At 37.1% G+C, this 21,078-nt stretch overlaps 2 protein-coding genes and 1 pseudogene across 5 annotated transcripts; all 3 read right to left on the bottom strand.

The window, feature by feature from the left end:
* Positions 1–424: 424 nt before the first annotated feature.
* On the bottom strand, positions 425–7,072 carry LOC149027308 (serine/arginine-rich SC35-like splicing factor SCL30). Of its 2 annotated transcripts, XM_089161455.1 has the most exons (9): positions 6,988–7,018; positions 6,852–6,902; positions 4,603–4,803; positions 4,359–4,436; positions 2,901–3,065; positions 2,694–2,734; positions 1,815–1,875; positions 1,551–1,724; positions 425–1,144 (listed from the first exon to the last, which is right to left on the bottom strand). In XM_089161455.1, exons 3-9 carry the CDS (start codon positions 4,794–4,796, stop codon positions 1,024–1,026), a joined length of 834 nt encoding a protein of 277 aa, XP_089017581.1. In that variant the 5' UTR covers positions 4,797–4,803; positions 6,852–6,902; positions 6,988–7,018; the 3' UTR covers positions 425–1,023. The 2 variants fall into 2 exon arrangements, with proteins under 2 accessions (XP_089017581.1, XP_089017574.1); XM_089161448.1 differs by lacking the exon at positions 6,852–6,902 and having other exon boundaries at positions 428–1,144; positions 6,988–7,072.
* Positions 7,073–8,631: 1,559 nt separating this feature from the next.
* Positions 8,632–14,114, bottom strand: LOC149027307 (serine/threonine-protein kinase PCRK1-like; annotated as a pseudogene). Its single transcript, XR_016174424.1, has 4 exons — positions 13,215–14,114; positions 11,828–12,088; positions 9,800–9,922; positions 8,632–9,582 (listed from the first exon to the last, which is right to left on the bottom strand). The product of XR_016174424.1 is annotated as a serine/threonine-protein kinase PCRK1-like (transcript).
* Positions 14,115–17,274: 3,160 nt separating this feature from the next.
* Positions 17,275–20,897, bottom strand: LOC149027306 (Calcium-dependent lipid-binding (CaLB domain) family protein). Of its 2 annotated transcripts, none has more exons than XM_089146704.1 (5): positions 20,682–20,897; positions 20,205–20,273; positions 17,707–17,842; positions 17,457–17,592; positions 17,275–17,370 (listed from the first exon to the last, which is right to left on the bottom strand). In XM_089146704.1, the coding sequence occupies exons 1-5, from the start codon at positions 20,746–20,748 to the stop codon at positions 17,314–17,316; spliced, it is 465 nt and encodes a 154-aa protein (XP_089002830.1). In that variant the 5' UTR covers positions 20,749–20,897; the 3' UTR covers positions 17,275–17,313. The 2 variants fall into 2 exon arrangements, with proteins under 2 accessions (XP_089002830.1, XP_089002838.1); XM_089146712.1 differs by having other exon boundaries at positions 20,205–20,270.
* Between the last annotated feature and the right edge of the window lie 181 nt (positions 20,898–21,078).

The raw sequence follows: 21,078 nt of genomic DNA, 5'->3' as shown, positions 1-21,078 counted from the left end.
TGTCGCCAAATCGTGCTCCCAAACAGCGTCCATCCTCAGACGGACTGAGAAGACAAAATGAGAGAGATAAGGTTTTTGGATATTGGCTGAAAGAGAGGGACTTAGTAATGTAAATTAATAAAATTCAATCCTGTAAAGTGTGAAACAAAAAATTAATATTTACACATCAATCCCTCATGTTTAAATCTCAACTGTCCAGTTAAATCATGATGACATGGCTTAATCTCAGCAATACTGCCGCAAATAAAAATCCCATTTACATCTGGAGTTTCCGTGTTTGAGAAGAGAGAGCTGTTGAAATAAGCATTCCTTAATGTCTTCAGTTGCAGAGAAGTGCATCTAACAGATTAAAAGCCAGATGGACACTCTGTTATTTGAGTAATTGAAATATCATCTAAATGTTGGATTAGTGCTGATATAGGTAAGCTGCTGCCTGTGTTAATCCTGTAGATTCTTGTTAACTCTCAGACAAAAGTGACTATAGCACGCTTCACAGTGGAGTCTGTTGTAAGGTTGTTTCACCTTTCTCCAGCCATTCTTCTTTTGTAACGCGAATAAAATTGTAAGTTGCCCTCTTTTTAGAAAATCAAGCGCGTGCTACGCTACTAAATATGATATTGAGTGGTTTGGGGCTTCAGAGGTTTGAGCGTATTACCCACAGCAACACTTTACTGTCCTTTCATTAATCAACGTTTGGTAGACAGACTGAACTACTGAATCTCATTGTCCACGAACTACTGAATCTCATATATCATAATCCATGGTGGCATCTGGCATGCTTCAATCAAAGCAACAATAAGTTCTACCGAGAAAGAAGAAAGCAAAGCAAGAATAAGGCGACTCAAATCACAGCGCCGCGCGGGCGGGTAGGCGCTCCAAGCAAGTAAGAAACTAATTCATAATTAACCGCCATAATGGCACAAAATTCATGTCACAAGTTGGATGGGCTATGAGATGAAATAGGCGCCATTACAAATTCGATCTTAGAGACTTGTAGTCTCTGTTCGGCATTCTGCTTTCGATTCATCTGCTACGCCTGGGAGACAGGTCAGCAGACCGTGACCGTGACCCAGATGGAGATCTTGATGCACTTCCAGGAGATCTCCAACCTGCCTGTGTTTCCTCTGCACCATAGATAGGCTTCCTGCAACCAATGCTCGAGAGATGAATATCTATTTCACATATGGATGTCTCAAGCTAAAGGTCATTCAAATAGTCAAAGAAGAAAAAAGATTATGGGAGAAGACACTCCAAGCCTTGAGGTGTCAATTTCTCTTCACATTTCTCTTCACATGAGCAGAGTGTTACTTTCGTTTTTTTTTTAAAAAGAAATTTAAGAAAAGAGGGAAAGGAGGTCTGTAGGAGTAGCTCAGTCTAATGGTAGCATGCAAGGTGTAACAGACAATACTATCCTAATGTCATGCAGCTTAAAACCAACCTCACATTGAGCAGAAGCACTGATTGCTTAATATGCTGGCAATAAATGGGTCTGTAAGAAGTTTATCTGGAAAATGATGGACATGGCTGCGGCTTGAGAAGGAATTACTTACTCATGATAGCCCTTGCCACCTTGATCTCTATCAGCATCACCATAGCCTGGTGAATATGACCGCCTCTGCACACGTTCATCTCGTTCTGGTGGAAGATCCCTTGGTGATCTCGAGGAATCTGCATGTCTTCTCCTTGGAGAAATGGAGTACTGGGGTGATCGAGGAGAGTAGGATCTGACAAAATCCACAGATTGCATCCATATTCCTTAGGACCAAGACCTCACCATTTCAGGTTAAAGTTCCATTATTATCTAACCAGCTTACCTTGAACGATATCGGCTCCTAGAATGCGGAGAGTAATGTGGGGAACGTGAACGGGAACGTCCTGAAAAAACATACGACTATAAATAGTAGAACCAAGCAAGACAATCACAGATGCAATTCTAAAAGATAAACTTACCAACTAAGATGGTTAGTATAATAAAAGATTCATCACATCCAAAATAAATTACAGTAAGAGAGGGTAGGCACCATTTGCCAAAATTCAACTTCCCAGTCATTTTTGGTCTGTCCTTAATCCAACTCCTCTATGGCAAGCATCATATGTGGATTTAGGTAGTGGTATTATATCAATATCGGCATCTGCTGATAAGGATGCAGAGCATCAGTTTATCCCTCACTACTACAGATTACTTAATGTTCTCCTAAATAAAATAGAACTCCTTAAATATCCTAATGAACCAGCAACCCAGTTTATCTCATTTCAAAACACCCATCAGTTAAAAGCTACAGCTTTACTAAATTTTCTTGCTGATCCCCATAAAATCACTTCTCTTTAGAGAATATCAAATCTAGTTTCAAGTAAGCACAGCATCTAAAGAACTCGAATCACTTTCGGTAGATAGAAATTTAACTTGACTTTCATCATTACCATCTAAGGAAACCAAAGAGCCCATACCTAAATTTGACTTTCTTCAAGCTTACCTGACTCAACTTGCATCACTAGACCTAGGTAGCAAATGGAGCTTTTTTAGAACTCCATGAAATAATGGAACCATGCCTTCTTAATTCATTAGAATTAAATAATAATAAAATAAAATAAAAAACACACACACACACATAGACACTGAGGAATTTCACTAATTCATACACTAATTTCTCAAAAAATTGGGAAAGTGAACACCCAGCATATGTCAAGCCTACCATAGTATGATGACCGTCCTCCTCGGTTACCCACAGACCCACTGTATGCCACACAATCAAGGACAGTTTAGATAATTAAAAAAAAAAATCATTGACATAGTTTAACAGAAAATGGAGAAAAGATGCAAATGAATTGATAAACAGAAGTGGGGCTGTTAGTAGCAGTTTGATATAAGTACTTGGTATAAAAATGGGTATATGATCTACCTTGTCCTGGATCTGTTACGCATATCCTCTGGCCTTTTCCTGGTCTCTGCAGCAACAACCACAGTTAGCTCTCTTCCACAAAAAAGTTGACCATTCATATGATACTGAGCCTCTTTAGCATCAAAAGGATCCACATACTGCACAAATGCAAAGCCGCGAGGTTCCCTGCATATGAGATTTAGAAAATCTTCATCATTAGTATCTAAATCTAAAGCAAGAAAAAGTGCAAATTGTGGATGACATGAGAAGACCAACTTAAGGAACTCATCAAAAGCTAAATCAGCATACCATATGTTGCTGTAGATGTCGCTTCACTTCTGTCTTACCCATACATCAGTTATAATGCACTTCACAAATAATGTGCACCATTTAAATCAAAAGCAGCAAGCAATCTTAGCTTAGGGGTTGAACTTTCCTTCTATTGTCAAGTATGTCAGCAACTTCAAAAAATGCAAACTTGAAAATTCTTCACATGCTTCTTAATACTTTGGACTTGTAATCTACGGGGCTCCAAATTTAAATCTTCTTGTTCAACCACCGTTCAATATGCAGTTCAATCTTCACGTGTGATTTGTATATTTTATCTTCATACAGGAACATTACTTCACAAGTAATGTGCACCATTTAAATCAAAAGCAGCAAGTATCTTAGCTTAGGGGCTGAACTTTCCTTCTATTGTCAAGTATGTCAGCAACTTCAAAAATGCAAACTTGAAAATTCTTCACATGCTTGTAAATATATTGGACTTGAAATCTATGTGGCTTCGAATTTTAATCTTCTGATTCAACCACCCTTCAATTTGAACTTCAACCTTCTTCATGTGTGAATTATATATTTTCCTTTCATACAGGAACATTCTTCAATTGAACATTTTAAAACCCCTGAGAAGACCCATAATTTAGGCAATGCAAATCAGTAAGCCTACAACAGGGCTTGGGCATGTTTTAACTTCAACCAACATAACCCCCTGACAAAACTATACAACAAGTAATTCACCATGAAAAACATAAAGCAAAATACTTGACAGAAGAAACAAAATTCCTTCCCCAGAAAAAACTTTTTTAGCAGAGTTAAGCACTGTGATGAAAGACATAAAAAATAAAGCCGCAGCAAGTGACAATAGACAGTTTCATGAAAACTGGCAGTAGTCACTGCTATACTTTGACACTGCAGATCTTAGACACCGACAAGTAATAGAAGTGGTGGAGAAAATTGAAAACAAGCTGGTACATCAAAAAGCATCATCCTGTGTAATAATCCCCTCGTAATACACATCCCTAACAGGCCCAAATCTATCGAACCAAAAGGACGAAGCAGCATGCAACGGTTATAGAATAATTAGCAGTGTCTCCTGATAAAGTTGAATCAACTTCAACAATTGCAGATTTTGGACTCTAATAACTAACAGAAGTAGCATACAGAAAATGAAAACAAGCTGGATCCCGAAAGAAGCCTCACCCTGTGTAATAATCTTTTGGCAGATACACATCCCTCACTGGCCCAAATCTTTCAAACGGAACTCGGAGGTCTTCTGGTCTGCAGACAACACCAAATTCACCAAAAAATACATGATAAGACTACATCCAACTAAAAATAATAGTATATGAGATTTATATGACTCAAATCCCCAAAAAAAGGAGGAATCTTAAGAGATGATATGTTGTTAAGAGCACAGACTAGGCTACAATAACTTGAAGCTAACCTGGAACTGAGAGGAACATTTCGAACCAAAAGACTTCCATGATTTTGATGCTCTTTGCGCCCGCCATACCCACCATATCCCCTTGGTGGGGGACTCCTTCCTCGACCCCCATATCCCCTTGGTGGGGGACTCCTTCCTCGACCCCCATATCCCCTCCTTGGAGGACTATAATATGGTGGACTATACCTCCGCATGGTGAAGCTGTAATGGAAATCCCTCATAACTAATTTTCAAATATGGGACGGAAGACTATATAACATTACAATATCTAAAAGTAGGAAAAATAATAACTGAATTTAAGACAAACAGTGAACACTGCACAAGCTTAAAGGGCTGACTTTTCTTTAGTGAAAAAGCAACATAGTTATCTATCTGTTTAGGTTTCTAGGTGCCCCCATCACCTTACTAGTGTTGCAATGTATCAAGGTCCATGTCAGTGACCTTGGGTCACTTAGATGCTGTGACAACTATGTTTGTTGCGTCACAGCAGTCTCAGTCCACAAATGAACAGCAACAACCATATTGATACCAGTATAACCATATCTACTCACATCATGCATTATCCCGCCCGTGTCCTGGACAAATTACTGAGATATGAAATTCCCAGTTAATAATGATGATGAATGAAAAAAGTTTATTTTCTTCACCAGGGAGAAGCAATTTCAGAACACACACAACAGCTAGCAGGGAAGCATGACAAAAAAGTTGCACACGTTGTTTTCAATGTCTAACCAAACATATCAAGAAAAGAGAACGGCAGAACAAGCAGAATAGAGAGGAGGATAAGACGTAAAACAAAAGCAGCAGTGTTTTTCAGATATGGTTTCCCTTTTGTTTTTAAATGTAAAAAGGTGGAAAAGTAAGATTTGATTTAAACAGAACTTTCCACTGTTTTTAACATAAATACAAAGAGGAAATGAAGAAAACAGAAAATTTCACATGGAAGAAAACTTCTGACTATATGCAAACAAATTGCGGTGCCTTCCAACTAACATTGATTATCAAATGCAACTGGAACTCAGGGTCATATGAAACTTGTAAACCTATCATTGTTCTTATCTGGGTCCTTTCATTTACAATAACAATGAAAAGGTAGCACATGACACCAACTCCACATCACTGCAAAGGGAAGCTACAATAGAAGTAGATAAGATGCAGTGCAGAAGTGCACATAGGAGATAGAAAACAGACAAGTAGAGAATGGTTAAGGTCCTAGGACAGAACCAGGCCCATAACAGTGGCCACAACTCTAGTCCTTGTCCTTAACTAGGCCAGCTTGCAAGCCAGATTGTCTGTACTGGACTTGAATCTCAGATGGCCTAGTGTGGCATCCATGAGTACTGATAAGGTGAGAAGGCATGGGACATCTGCCAAGATCTTTTTGGAGTTACCAACTACCTTGGTCATGTTATAGACGCTTTTAGTTTCTAGTTTCACGTAAAATAGCAACTTATAAACAAGTTAATGTAAGGAGCACGTCTACCGCAGTAAATTCTATTTGAACTGCATTTAACAGAGTTTCTATTTCTTGTAAAACTCCATTCCTCATTATAATTAAAAGGTAGGACTATTATAGCCCAGGTTTTGGGCAAGTGCCAATTATGGTCCTTTAGACCGAGTGTGTAGTGGCGAATTACTTACAACCAAGGTGGCAAAAATTGTGAAGGAATTCTGGTGAGGTTCGTGATTTTAATAGTGACAACAATTTCTTGCCCTCCTCCATAATCAAGGAAAGCGCAAACCGGGGGCTTTCAGGATATCTCAACCACTAAGATATCAAATCCCAATCGGTATCAGTTGCCAGGCGCCAAACCAGAAAGATACAATTTGTGGCTGTACGAGCTAAAATCCAAGGACAAATTCTAGGTGATGTTGTTCAGCTCAGTGGGAAGGATTCTCAAACCTTGAAACACTCTTCTCGTAAAAGGGTTCTCAGTCCTCGTTGCGGTTCCTTTTCTTTCTCTTTTTCTTTTTTTGGTTTTCCCTTTCGGTTGAGAGGTGAGGCGCGGGGGTAGGGGAGAGAGAGAAGGAGAGGAGATAAGCCCTTCGACAGTTCGAAGGCATTGAGGAAATAGCTTCCTCCAGTTACCACACCAGAACAAAGGGGTTCTATTAACCCTAAAAGAGAAAGTAAAACATGTCATCAAATAATATCTAACAAAACTCTACAGAGACAACAAATTAACAGCAACAGTCGCCAATTCAATCAAATAAACTGAACAAGAAAAAGAAAAAAAGACAATACAAACCTAATTAGATTTAAGAAACGGAAACCACAGAGACAGCTCTCTAACTGTGCCCTAACAAGAGAACAAAAAGGAAACAAAATAAACGAAGAAGAACAAAGGAAAGTGCTGAAAGAAATCTTCAGGATGGCGCTGTTACCTAGAGAGCGAAGGCAGAAAAGGGGGTACAAGGAACTCGAGAGGATCGAAATTTCGGCGAAAACCTAGGACGGAATTGAACCAGTGTTGATGGTGACGAAACTTTTCGCGCGCTCGAAGCTTTGGATTTTTATAAACCCTAGTCCTAAGGCCCAACTCGCAGGGTAGGCGTTCAGTTTCGATCGAAATTTCCTCCTTCTTCCTTTTAAATACGAGTTATACCGAAAGGGGGCAAATATGTCATTTGACCGAGACTTCTCATTGAAATTTACTACTTTATCCCTTACGCCTTTAACGATCTCCGAAAACAGGTCTCTGAAACTGCAGGGTGTTTGCGGGAAGGGAAGAATGATCCACGAAATAGAAAATTTCGTATTTTATTTGAAAAATTACATCCTTAATTACTTGTGAGTTTTTCTTTAAAAATAACTGCTGAATATTTCAATTAATTAAACTAACTAGTTTCGGTTTACAAAACTAACTATAAAACAGTTATATTTCATCTCCTTTGAGCCTTTTTTTAACCTATAACTAACTACATAGAACATAAAAATTACTATTTTGTCCAATAGAAAAAAGTCATTATTTTTTTATACCCTAAGACATTTTCACCCTTATGTCAATATGAACAATTTTATGATAAAAATGTGCAAAGAGATGAAAAATCACAATTTTGGTTAGTTGTAAATTCAAATTCAATTTTAACTAGTTTTGTTACATTGAATGACTACTTTTATAAAATGAAACCTAAAAGCAGCTAATTATGTAATTTTTCTAGAGAGAAATGAATAATCTTTTTGGATGCTGCCATATGTGTTCTCATTGGTCTTTATAATTGTAAAAATCTATACAGTCTTGAATCTCCTAATAGGTAGTAATCACAATGGGACCCATAATACAATGGATGATTTCAAGTGATGTCCCTAGAGTGCCTCTTTTTTTTTTTTTTTTTTTGATAGTAAAAGAAAACTTAGTATTAAATAAGAAAACAAGTACAAAGATTAGTAGCATCTATGACTTCTATTTTTCTTTGATGTTCTATGGAGGATATATATGCTATATATATAAATCATTCCTGGAGTGTGGTCTTGGTGAATTGTTTCAGACTAGGTTTCTTAATATTACAAAATATATTTATCAAAATTGAGACATAATCTATTGACCATTTCATGTGGTTTTGTGGTGAGAGTAGATCAATCACTTCCTTTTCATTGCTCCATATTTATTCTACTTGTATGTTGTAAGGTAGTGCCTTTTCTATTCCATCCATCATTCCACTTAGAAGAGCCTCGACGATCTTTCCCTTCTTCAGTCCTCCTGCACTGAGATACCTTAGGTGTCCTATACTCCATCCAGTACTATCTAATGCTGTATTATGTACCCCTACACACATCAACATTGGTAGATAGCTTAAGTTAGTCATAGTTTTGCATAAACATGTGTGTGGTTTAGAAACCATCATCTCTCTAGGTGTGGACCCTAAAGGATTCTTTGTGTTGGATTCTAGAAATTAGATCCAGTCCCTAGAGTGCCTCTGGCACCTTGTATAAGGATGCAATTCAGAGTTGTTCATCTATCCAATAATCAGAACGACAAAATATGAATAGGCCATTGGATAAAATAAACAACTTCAATTGGAGCTTGTTCCACTTGTGGTTTCACTTGGCTACATTTTTCGGTTAATGTTGTGGAGAAGACAATTTGACAATGCTTCCCCACTGGTTCCATTAATGTACACAGTGACCAAGTAATGTACCTAAAAGAAGTTAAGAATGCTTGATAATAGTGCCTTTGCTAGCGTATTTTATTCATTTACAAATAACCATGAGATGAAGATAATTCATTGGCAAGCATTTACTTGGATGGAAGTATTTAAACTTATAAGCTGTAAGAACATGCTTTCATTACAAACTTCTTTTTTCTTTTTTTCGTAATCAATTACAAACTTCTCAGGAATAGGCAGATGGGTGTGTGAGTTTCGAGTCACTAGATTCAGGCATTTTAGACTCCACATTAACAGACTCATCACCAGGTCCTCACCAACCCAGGAGTCCAATTTCTCCAATCCAGCCTCCCACTTGATCTATTCTTAAAGCTGACAATTTCCCTGAAATCAAATACCCTCTTCAGATAACTGCCCCCTTGCTTTGTTGATTCATTCTCTGCAACATTTTCTTCCTTCACAGGTTTAGTTTCATGCATAGATTGCGAGAATAAACCCACCATCTGGTGCTGGTGATGCCTCAGCAATGATCTGTCCCAGCATCTCAACTACTTCACTCATCTTGGGGCGAGATTTGGGTTGCTTCATTAGACATTTGTTAGCAAGGGAAGCAAGTTTTTGAGCAGATTTTATGCAAGAACTGCCTTCTTCTAGTCGTGGATCTAGTATAAGGTGGAATTTCTTGGAGTCTGATACATATGGTTTCACCCATTCCAAAAGCTTCTGCTCACTTCTAGGAAGATTTCTGTCCACTGATCGTCTTCCAGTAATTAGTTCATAGAGGACCACCCCAAAGCTCCAAACATCACTTTTGGCAGTCAATCTCCCAGTTTGAATGTATTCTGGAGCAGCATAGCCCACTGTTCCCACAACCTGTGTTCAAAATAGTTTAATAGAACCGTTAAACAAATGACTTTGAACAAAGTACCCAAAGGGGAGAGAAGGCTGCAAGGTTCTCTCAAATCTCTTTGACAGCCCTGTCGTCTCCTTACTCTCTTGTTTATGCGCATGAGAGAAAGAGAGTACATCTATGGGTTTTTGCAGGCACTTACTCGCTATTCTTACATGGATAAAAGCCAATATAACTAACCGATGTTGAAACATGGCCAAGTCCTTCAGTTGGGCCTAGCCTAGCTAATCCGAAGTCTGAGAGCTTTGCATTGAAGTCCTCATCTAACAGAATGTTTGAAGATTTAAAATCCCGAAATATTAACTGCAACAAAACAAATGAAAAAAAGTCAATTAAAAATGGATGAAGGACAGAATGATTTTACAATAGATAATAGACTGCAAAACAATCAGAATAAGGATTGTGCTTCAAACTGCACAAGTTAATTGACCTTAATTTGGCCATTCCCTTCATCATCAGGAATTCTTACAACTGCAAATGGTCAGGCTGAAACTCCCACTGGGAAGACTGCAAGTGCCAACGGAAGCAGCAACGATTGAATCCACATTATAAAGTTGAAATTTCAATGATCATCTAATTTAAAATGCCTAGTTGGTCTTAATGGCCAATGTCACACCCCCACCAACCTGGATTTTAAAAATTGGCCCAGAATCTGCAGAATTAACCAATAATGATTGTGATTGACACTAATTCTTCTTTATCAACTAAATCCAACCTTGTCTGGTTGCTTTGAGGATGATTCGAATGAGAATTGACTGATCTTTTTTCTGATCTTGCACCAGGGAAACAACTGGCCAAGTATTAAAACCTTACCACTGAAAGGAAAACTGTTTGAAACGTTTTTGATTCAGTAACCAATGTACCAGGGAAACAACTGGCCTACTTTGCCTACTATATGCAAATCAGGGGAAGACCATAAAGACACCAAAAATAACTCTTGGCTTTAAGCAAGCTTATAAACCTTTCAAAGATTCCCAAACAGGAAAAGAAACAATGAAAGATAAACTTAACATTCCTCGCACACACAATTTACAGTTTTTCAAAGAACTACTGGATTTTGTTTAGTGCACTGGCAAAGAACTAGATCCTTGCCAAGATTTTAAATCATCTTGAGAATGGCAAATCCTTGTTAGTTAAGCCTCCTCTAGTAAGAATATGAATCACAAAATTTCTCATCCACTAAGAAAAACTACGAAAGCAATTGAAGTACCGCAGGGTGCATCCTCTCCAGCATTTTTATGTTAATATTGCACCAAATGCAATAGCTTATCAGTAGCCAATGCAACCTTGCACAAGGTTGGTGAAGCCTGTAGAAGTGATTCTACAGACCAAGCCAAGACTTACCAACATCTGAACTGAAACACTGACTTCTCTGGAAAAAGAGGTTCATAATGTTTCGTAGTGTGCATAGTTTCCAAAAAGAGTATTCCTTTTGTAGACAGGTTTTGTTATAAGTAGAGATTTTCTACTAAGTTTGAACTTTTGATACCCAATATTTGTAAAACAAAAAACCAAAAGTAAACAACACCACACTTGAAGTAGTTTTAGTTGTTCATCCCAAAGAGGAAACCAAGGCATTGAACCTAATTTACAGGCTTAGGCACATGAGATCTCAACACACCTTTGATGGAATAGCATAGACTGTGAGATCTGAGTAGCAAATTACTCTAGGTAAATGGATGCAGTATATGTAGAAGTGCGAAAATTCAGAAAATTTCAGTCAAGAAAAGTTGGATTAGTAGATAACTGCAGAAAGGGTAAGCCACCAATACATGCGTGTAAATCATCCACATCAAGTAAGAACAACCGCAGAATATGGCACCAAATACATTTAGTACCCTGAGAGATGCAAAGGTGGCAATGCTGCATGACTAGATCAGCCCTCAAATAACAACAGGCAAAGAATTTCAAGGTCTAGGCTTTGCTTATGAGTTGGTTCAACTGAAATTGGGTAAAAAGCAAAGCAGGTCATCAATGAAAAACAAAAATGGTACCTTCTCCTTGAACTCAAGAACTATTACTTTCAGTTTCAGGTCTAGCCCACGTATTACCCTTGTACTTGAACCAATTATACACAAACTCAACTGGGTTCCGAGTAAGCTCCAGGTGTCCCAGCTCACGTTTAGAAACCACTTAGGAATTTCAAAATGGCTATGGAACTCTTCATAAATTAATATTTTTAATAAAAATAAAGAATGAGACCTATACCTGAAAATCCATCTGTTCATGAAGGTATGCTAAACCACGTGCCGCATCTAGGGCAATTTTTAATCTTATTTCCCACGGAAGAGAAGATGGCATCCGAGCAAGAATATGGTCCTCCAAGCTTTTATTCCTCATAAGTTCATACACCAAAAGCCGCTGAATTCCCCTCTCATCATCTTCAGCACAATATCCTACTAATCTGACAAGATTTGGGTGCTTCACAACACCCAAATAGTTTACTTCTGTAATCCATTCCTTATGTCCCTGAGTGGCAGAAAAGGGGAAAGTGAACAGAGCATCAGACAAATGCAGTAACTTAGATTGGACTCACCACATTAGTGTCCCAAAACTCTTGCACACAACAAGGAAATATATGAGTGATAATGTTGCTCAAAGGAGTCATTGAAAGTTATCCAACAAGAAGGAAAGAATGAATAAACCACATCATAACTGTTGAAAAAAAACCCAAAAACCTAAAGAGAACATTCATCCAAGTAAAGCTTCAAACAATAAATTTGTGCTTCGGGAAGTAAGATCTTTGACCATTTCCTTGATTAATCTCACAACCCAAATTAAGCAATTGAGTCTAGAAATTGATGTATGTTCATATGTGACAAAAGTTATCTTCAAATCCAACTAAAAATTCAACTGAAGATCGTACAAAGGACGGCTAGGGGCATATATGGCTAGAGTTAGAAGATTCGCTATGCCCCTGCTGGTGGTACTGTTTTGTAGATCTCTGGAAGGTGCCGTCTTCGACTACCACCTAGATATGTTTCTCATTACTCTGCAGTGATTATAGCGGATTCTACCATCGCCATAGATTTGACGAAGCGGCTTAAGAAATTCAGTAAGAACAGTTAAATTTCCGCCAAAAAGTGAGTTTTTATATTAATTATTCACGAAGAAAGTGGTGGACCTGTTTTTAAGAGTAGGCTCCACTTGCAGCGAACAAATCCTGGATCATCACGGAAAAGGGGAAACGAAGTTCATATTTGTTTAAATTTTAGTCTCCCTCGAATTAAGAGTGAAATGCCTGTCTATCCGATCATGGTGCTGTAACTAGAAATGAAAATAATTTCAATGTATAACATCAGAAACCGAAATAAAACAAAAATGGCTAACATGCCACACTAATGCTCAAGCTCCACAAACTTATTTTTGTTAGCAGAAAAGACATATCTACCTGGGTTTCTTTGCCCACATACCCACACTCTACCTGGGTTCAATAGGGAGCAAGAAGGGTATTTTGGTTTTTGGAATCTGGAATTTGGAATTACATGAATGACTTCTAATTTTTATCGAATGCCGGCGGACCCATTGACGGAAATTTCAGAACCAAGTTCATGAACATTTAAATTCAGAAAAGAAAATAAGAGAAAAGAAAAACCTGCAAACCGTTTCGATTCAACTGTTTGATAGCAACATCCATCTTGGCATCAGGGTCATCATCAGAAACTGAAACAACTGCTCTATAAACACATCCAAACCCTCCCTCACCAATCATGAGCGCACGACTGAATCCTCTGGTAGCCGATCTCAGCTCAGAGAAAGAGAATACCCGAAGATCATCCGGTCTCCTCAGGGAGAAAATATCGTGAAAACCCAGAGACTCGGTGAAATCCCTCGACTCGGAGCCAAACTCAGAACGCCTGACATCTGCAGTACTGGAAGCGAAGCTCAAGGAACGAGCCCATGAAACTCTAGAAACTCTGGATATGGTACCACAATCTTCATCATCTCTTTTCTCTCCATTGGAGAAATGAAAACACTTCATATCTTAAATGCAGAGGAACCCAAATGAAGCTCTAGGAGATGGAGAAGAACCCAAGAAACCCACCAACACAGACATGAAGAGGACAAAGAAGAAGAAGTTGAAATGTTTGACACAGAGGGAAAGTGGTAGTTGAGATATAAACATAAGGGGAAAACTGAAGAGCGAGAGTTGCTGAGTCAAAAGGGCAGCGGCTGCTGCTGAGATCAGGTTTGTTCATCAGATCAACAACCTCTCTCAGCTCTCCTCTTCAACCAGGAGACCCTTGTGTGTGAGATAGATACTGGAATATGATTGGGCGGGCGTGGCAGCATAGCCTTTTGTGTGAAATTTAATAGAAAAAAAACTGAAAACCTGGAGATGTGAGCGCAGGTTTTGAGTCTTTAGTCTTTGGTTTTGTTCTCTTCCCTCTCTGTCTGTGAGTTGCACAGTCTGACTCTGACCCTGTGGTAATTTTTAATTAATGTTGTTCATAAACCTTTGAATGACCGTTTAAGAAATAAGAACATTGACAACAGCGGGAATGTAGATTCCCGCAGCCCACCAGTCTTCAGGACGGCGGGACCATTTCTTGTAAGGCTCTGGTCCAAATTCCAGTTCCAACTGTCATAAACCATGTTCAACCATTCATCCTTACCTAGTATTCCATGTGACTCCACCCCTTTCTTTCATCCTTTCCCTCGGATTTTGTTATGTTAGTGCTGCTAACATGGTGGTACCACTATAATGCGTGTGGTCACATTTTCGTTCTAAGAGACTAGTTCTTATGTAAAATCATTTTTAATGTTTCTGTGCTAAAAGACCGATCTTTGCTTAGAAATTGACGTTTGATAAATCCATTTCAAGGTTTCAATCATAACTCATTTTAAAAAAGAATCTGAATCAGATTCTGACAAAGTTAAGAAATAAAGAATTTGGATCGGTATTGTTTCCTTCACATTTATCCACCACATAATTAGAGTGAAGCCCACTTATGAGTACTCACAAAATGGATCTTGTGTGGGTATGCCTCTAATGTGGTGGTGCAAATCTTTGGATGGACACCACATAGATTTCATTAAATCTCAGCCGCTCAAAACACCATTTGCACATATAATCAACTTAAATGGACTAATTTTTGTTTAAAATAAACAAACCATGTTTTGAGCAGCTAGGATTTAATAAAATCCACATGGTATATACATCCACTAGTAGGCACCACTATATTAGACGCACTACCCATGCGAGATCCTAACAAAATGAATCAGAAGGAGGACTCTAGTGATGTTAATATGAAAGCCCTATCCTTATTGTGCAAGGTAAAAAACATGAAGATAATATATATATAGATATATATATATATATTATCTATATATTGACTTTTCAACATTCTTACAAAAAGATAAATTACAATCTTATCTTACTTTTCAGTTGAAAATGAGACAAAATAAAAGGATATAAACCCCAGCTAACAAGTAACAACTAACAACCAGATGGTTAAACATTTACCATCTTGTCTATTCAACCAAGTTTGGACCAGGTAAAAAATCAAGGAGTGATTTTAGTTGAGCCCGGTTTGATTAGTTTGTTCAGTCCTTTTTCACTTTGTCCACTCCATTGATGGTTACACATTTTTACCAGCCTTTGATTTCGATTCTTCCAACCGTTCTTCATATCCATTAAGTTGAACGACATGTGGGTTAATTAAAGCTTCTTCTTTCTTCCTTCTTCTTCTGGTAGAGTTAATTAAAGCTCCAAGCAAACGAAAACAAGAGGTGCTTCTCACATTCTGGAATCATCAATATCACTCACATCCAGATCAAAATCATGAAACGTAACAAAGCGGGAACACTTAAACTGGTAATCGATCACTTTCTTTCCTTCAGCCTTAAGGCATTGTGTATATGAGTAAGAGATCCAGGAATTATATCCATCATAACAAATAGGGGTGTGAAATTATTATTGGGCCGACCCAAATGAACCAGTTGGTTTGATTAAGGTGCTTAGCTTTTGGTCTTATTAAGTAAACAATCAGATTTTGCTCCTCACCCTTAAGTACATAAATGGTTCAGGCAATTTATACACAACCTCACTGGTTTACACACTGTAGAAATTCAATGATACCTATTATAAAAAATAAAAAGAACCAACCATAAAAGTTGCTCTGTTGTCAATGATTATACTTATTAGTAAAGAAATCATGGGTTCAACCCTTCTCGATAGTATATTTAAATTGTTCTACGTGAGAGGACACTACAGTTATTTAAAACATAATTGTTGTCTGTAGTTCTTCATCAATTTTTGAAAAATCAATTAGGTTTGGACTGTTAGTTTAAAAAGTTGCAATGAAGTCAACTAATTAATTAACAATTGTTTACCAAATGAAAAAAAAAAAAAAAAACTAATTAATTAAAAACAAAGACAAGGTTACTAGAGCCTGTGATGTATTGTTGTGTCAAATGACTATCACACTAAAATCTTATCTCTGTTAGATCTTTCATGCTTTTGTTGGATCTTCCTTAGTTTGTGAATCAAGGGACTCAATACAGCCAGAGAGGCCTCTCCCTTAATATATAAAACTATAAGCCAGAACTGACATGAACTGGTCGTTTAATGAATAGTCGATTTGGTTTGAAGCTTATTTGGGTGGGTTCAAATGGCATATCAGTATCAGTATTGGTTTGACAACCCAACTCAAAATTAATTGTGAGTGACTCAAACAAGAACTGGAGGATGGAATTGAAGTCTCACCTTGTTTTTTTTGGTAGAGGGAATCAAAACCTCACCGACTGAACATGAACTGAACAGCTGAACCTAAATCTGGTTCTTCATTGTATTGTTTAAGAAAAAGTTGAAATGGTTAGGATTTAGGATTTAAAACCTTCATGGATTTGGTTTGAATTTATATTTTTTCCGTATTATATATTAAATTCTCATTTGGACTGTTTTTTGTTAATTCCGGCATCGAAACCTTGTTGATGCAAAAAATCCCCGCTGGGAAGACTCACCCACCACAACCAGGTGTGTGAGCCGAGTCAAACACCGGATTAGTCAAGGCAAAGCCTTGGAAACCGGGGTTGGCAACCAAAAAAAAACTGAGCCTTGACCTCTTTACTAATAGGTGTTGGTCATTTGTCAATTAAACCAACCTTTGATGGTGAAAGACTCCGTACAACTTTTATGGCTTTTCGATTTCCATTTTTACTCCATATCTTGAATCAATCTAGCTTCTAATTGAACATGCTACTTCTTCGTTATTGCATGTCTTTGTTATGGTAAATCTCATTTATTTAATTTGTTATGGATAATAATCTTAATTTAGTAAGTTGAAGGAAATCTAAAGAGCATCCTCAGTTTTTTTTTTTTTTTTTTTTTTTAATATATGTATATAGCATTAGGGAGGCAAATGCAATGCAAAATATCATAGAGGGCAAAATGAAAATTGGGCTCCAGACATAATGCTTGCACATACCCACATTTATATATCTTTCACAATTTTCAAAACGATCCTCTATTTTTGTTCACAAAAGCCTTGTGTATTCACAAATAACTTAGAAACCCTATCATCTCAGTAAATCTAACAAAATCCATCCAAACATGACCTCTCCCGTTGATTGCAAACTTCAACTTCAACTTCAAGTTTTAGTACACAATTAATCAAGAATGTTCAAACGGGAATTCCTTTTGACTACGTCTAATATCTCGTTCATAAATATATTGATGTAATTAGAAACACCTAACTCTGATTCCATCCTCCCAACTGCTCTGCATCGAAGTCCATTTCCCTTTCCGCCTGTAGAAATTGATCAGCCAAGAACAACAATTAATACTCATTGATAGTTCTCTATCATGAAGGAGTGAATGTGATGGAACACATACCGTTGGGGTGAAAGTGAAGCCAACTCGAATCTCTCCACAGTAGGTTTGGTCACTCTTGACTACGCTATACTTGTGGGGATGTAACTCAGATTTTCCATTTTCAACACCCATTGTTATTAAATCCTTCAAATAGATCCTATGCATTCAATAATGACAATTAGATCTCATGAAGACCAAAAGTTACACAAGATCTGAAACTGAGATGGTTTTTGTGAAGTTTGAGAATGAAGAAGAATTTCTATATACTTACGTGGCTTCTCCGACGAAGTCATCGGCAGAGAAAGTGTCCTTGTCCATGATTCTGAGGATAAGCTTGCCCTGATCTGCCACAGGATACTCCACCCGAATGGTGAACCTTTCATTCCAGACTGGGTTGCTACCTTCTCCTGTACCCAAACATAAATTAATTTATTAAATCTAATGGAGGAAAAAGAAAATACTATAGTGGATGGATCGAATAGTCAAAGATCATTTTACCATCAAAGTTGATTTAATTGATAATGATTAATACTTTTTAGTGAAGGGTTGAAGATAAAAATAATGTGTCAAAAAGAAGTCCTAGATGAAGAAAAAATAATGTGTCAAAATCACATAGTCAATCTTAAAGTCTTAGGATAAGAGGAGTTTAATTATACATGTAACAGGAAAGTTGATATTGTAAGAGACTCTATCTTGTATCATTAAGTTATGAAGGTTCGATTTAATGTCTATAATATAGTACCCCTTCAACAAACCGAAACATTGGGTGATGAGTCATGAGGATTTTCAAATCGTTGACCCAGTCCGATGTTGCTCTAAATGTTATAGTGGAAACTGGTAAATATTGGTCCAAGACAACCGACTTAAAAAACTATTGTGCTTGTGCTTAAACATCTTCTTAAGTTTTGTTTTCGGCGGGCGGGACACAAAACCAACAAACAATATAAACCATATTAGAAGTCTAGCGCAGGTATCATGCAATAACAGTGCAGTGAGGATAGTGAGGGATTTGTAACATATGCGTATCAAAAAAACCACAAACACACACAATATTATATTTTGTTCTTCGGTAAAAAACCAAGGCTGTCTAAGAGTGAGTTCGATGCCAATAAAAAAGGATAATCTCATATGAACCCTTTGAGGTTGGACTATGTCATTTTTAGTCCAAAAATTTGAACACTGCCCCCCCCCGCGAAGCTTTGCACATTATCATTTCTATGACCAATTTGCCACTTTTTTTTTTTGGGCAAATTTCAATTTAATGTCTTTTAGCTAAAAAAGCTACTCATCCCCCTGAAGGGTTAGAACTATCACTTTCATGCCAAGCCCTTATTTTTTAAACTTACCAACTAACCGGACCAATCCAACATTGGGTAGACTAATCATCATACTTTTAATTGTTCATATAAGCTGTTGTCTTAGGAGTCTGGATTCTCTCCACTCAGCCCGTTTGTATAGTTAAATACATAGCAAACACTTACCTATGAAATATTATATGTCTATTCCCTTGTTGGGGAAGGGGGGGAGGGGTAGACTAATCATCATTCTTGCAATTGTCCATATAAGCTGTTGTCTTAGGGTCCAGATTCTCTCCACTCAGCCCGTTTGAAGTTATACATACACACTTACATGAATATATGTATACAGACTGGATAGTGTGGGTCGGTCTCATACTCATGCGAGTAAAACTATTGACAAGCTAGATAAGGAGGATTTAAATTCTTTTATTGATCACTCACAAAGAAATTTTTATCAAAAAGAAAAACTCATAAAGATTAAGGCCCAAGCCCAAACTACTATGCTTGGATTAGTGTTGGATGACCCAGTCAAAAATGGATGTATTATCTTTTATTTCTTTTACGAAATGTAATGTTACCCAAAAGAAATAAAATATTAGATACACCTCTACCAACAAATTATTTTAAAAAATATATAGATATAAATAATCCTTCGATAATATGAGATATCTATTATATTTATTTATTTATTTAATTTAGAAAAACCAATCAAATTAACATACATTTATTTAAGGATAAATATCACTTACCTCTTCTCTTAGTTGACCAAATAGCACTTGAACCCCTCTTAATTAGATAATATTACATACCTGTATCAAACACCTCCTATCTATTAACTTTTTCAGTTAAATTCAATTTTTATTGTTAATATTTTTCTAAAGCCCCAAACTACCCTTGGCTAAAAACATATTTTGGCTTAAACCCTAAATTACCCTCAATTAAACCAAATCACTTCAATTAATTTTATGAGAAATGACTTCTTATATTTTTCAACATGATTGAGGGTGATTTAGGGTTTAGGCTAAAACATGTTTTCCACCAAATGTAATTTTGAATTTAGAAAAATATTTAAAGGTAAAAGTTGAATTTAAAGGAAAAAGTAAACAAAAGAAAGGCTTTGATACATTTGTTATCCAACTAAGAAGAAATTCAAATGTTATTTGGTCAACTAAGAGAGAAGCAAGTGATATTTACCCCTCATTTAATGTTACTTGGGTTTGAGTTTGATATTTATTATTGACATTTATATTCTCCTTTTGGTTAGAAGAAATTTTCCATAAATTATAACAGTGCAATAGATATTTCACACCATTAGAGGAAAATTTTTTTTTAAACAAATGTATTAGTAAAGGGTGTAACTGAAATGTTAATTTGTTATTGAGTGGCATTAATGTTAGGGCAATTGGTGACATTAATAATTTTTCTTATTCTTGAATATCAAAATGAAGGTAACAGGTAGGATTTGACTAACCTCGGCGGACGCTGCTCTTCCGTTCTTGGCCCCTGTACTGAATCAATACGTAGGGATCCATTTTACCTGCTTTTGAAACCGAAAAACAAAAAAGGAATTCCAAAGGAACTCACTGTTAGACCCGGCAAATTATTGATCATTTGACTCAAAAACAGAAAACTTGAGGAGGACAAACAAGTAGTACGAATTCAAAACTGAAACGATTTGGGACCCTAAATCTGACAACTCCGGTGATCGAATTCCTTTCCAGTTTCTACCGATCGAGGACAATAAACGCTATTTAAAGCAGAAAAACAAGATATCGCCCTAAAATGCCTGTACATTCCATAAACTAATCTACAAATCTAGGAGTATCACAGAAAGACCGCAAAGAAAACTTCAAAATCGAAAACAAGTGATCTAACATAATCTCCTTCAACGAAAATGAAAGAAAGAACGGGAACGGGAGGATTTGGGGGAAGAACAGATGTGATTTACCAATGAAATCGGTTTCCTGTAAGCCTCGAGCATCGACGAGTAGCACCTCCAATAAGCCGAATCCCATTTCAAAACGTTCGTCAGAGACGCTGATGGAGGAATAGTGAAGACAGTTTTCAGATTTCAGAAGTAACAAGTGAAAATGGCGGATCGATTTCCGAGGTTTTAATTTTAAAGGCGTGTAACGTGTGGCAGGCGGAGAGGGATGAGTTGTGTGAAAACTGAAAACTCAAAACGAACCAGCGTGCCATAAGAGACAATCCGCAGGTTGGAACCGGTCAATCAGTTTTCTGGGTTTCAAAAATTGACCAATAATTTCTTGCCATGTCATATGAAGTATTTCTTTATTCATTTTTGGTTTTTTCCTTTTTCTTCTTAATTAATAAATAAAAACGTG

Source organism: Hakea prostrata, chromosome 1 (genome assembly GCF_041222555.1).
Source record: "Hakea prostrata isolate BN-2017 chromosome 1, UWA_Hpros_2, whole genome shotgun sequence".
In the NCBI taxonomy this organism is placed as follows: Eukaryota; Viridiplantae; Streptophyta; class Magnoliopsida; order Proteales; family Proteaceae; genus Hakea; species Hakea prostrata.
This window is presented reverse-complemented; position numbering and strand designations above follow the sequence as displayed.

Excerpts from the sequence above, each read along its gene's own strand:
- LOC149027308 (XM_089161448.1), bottom strand. The coding sequence starts at position 4,796 with ATGCGGAGGTATAGTCCACCATATTATAGTCCTCCAAGGAGGGGATAT. Across the intron at positions 1,876-2,693 it reads AGGACGGTCATCATACTATG|GACGTTCCCGTTCACGTTCC; the intron begins GTAGGCTTGACA and ends ATGTTTTTTCAG. Across the intron at positions 1,145-1,550 it reads GGTGGCAAGGGCTATCATGA|GAAGCCTATCTATGGTGCAG; the intron begins GTAAGTAATTCC and ends CATTGGTTGCAG.
- LOC149027306 (XM_089146704.1), bottom strand. The coding sequence starts at position 20,748 with ATGGGATTCGGCTTATTGGAGGTGCTACTCGTCGATGCTCGAGGCTTA. Across the intron at positions 17,843-20,204 it reads GAAGAGCAGCGTCCGCCGAG|GAGAAGGTAGCAACCCAGTC; the intron begins GTTAGTCAAATC and ends GTTTGGGTACAG. Across the intron at positions 17,593-17,706 it reads GACTTCGTCGGAGAAGCCAC|GATCTATTTGAAGGATTTAA; the intron begins GTAAGTATATAG and ends TTGAATGCATAG.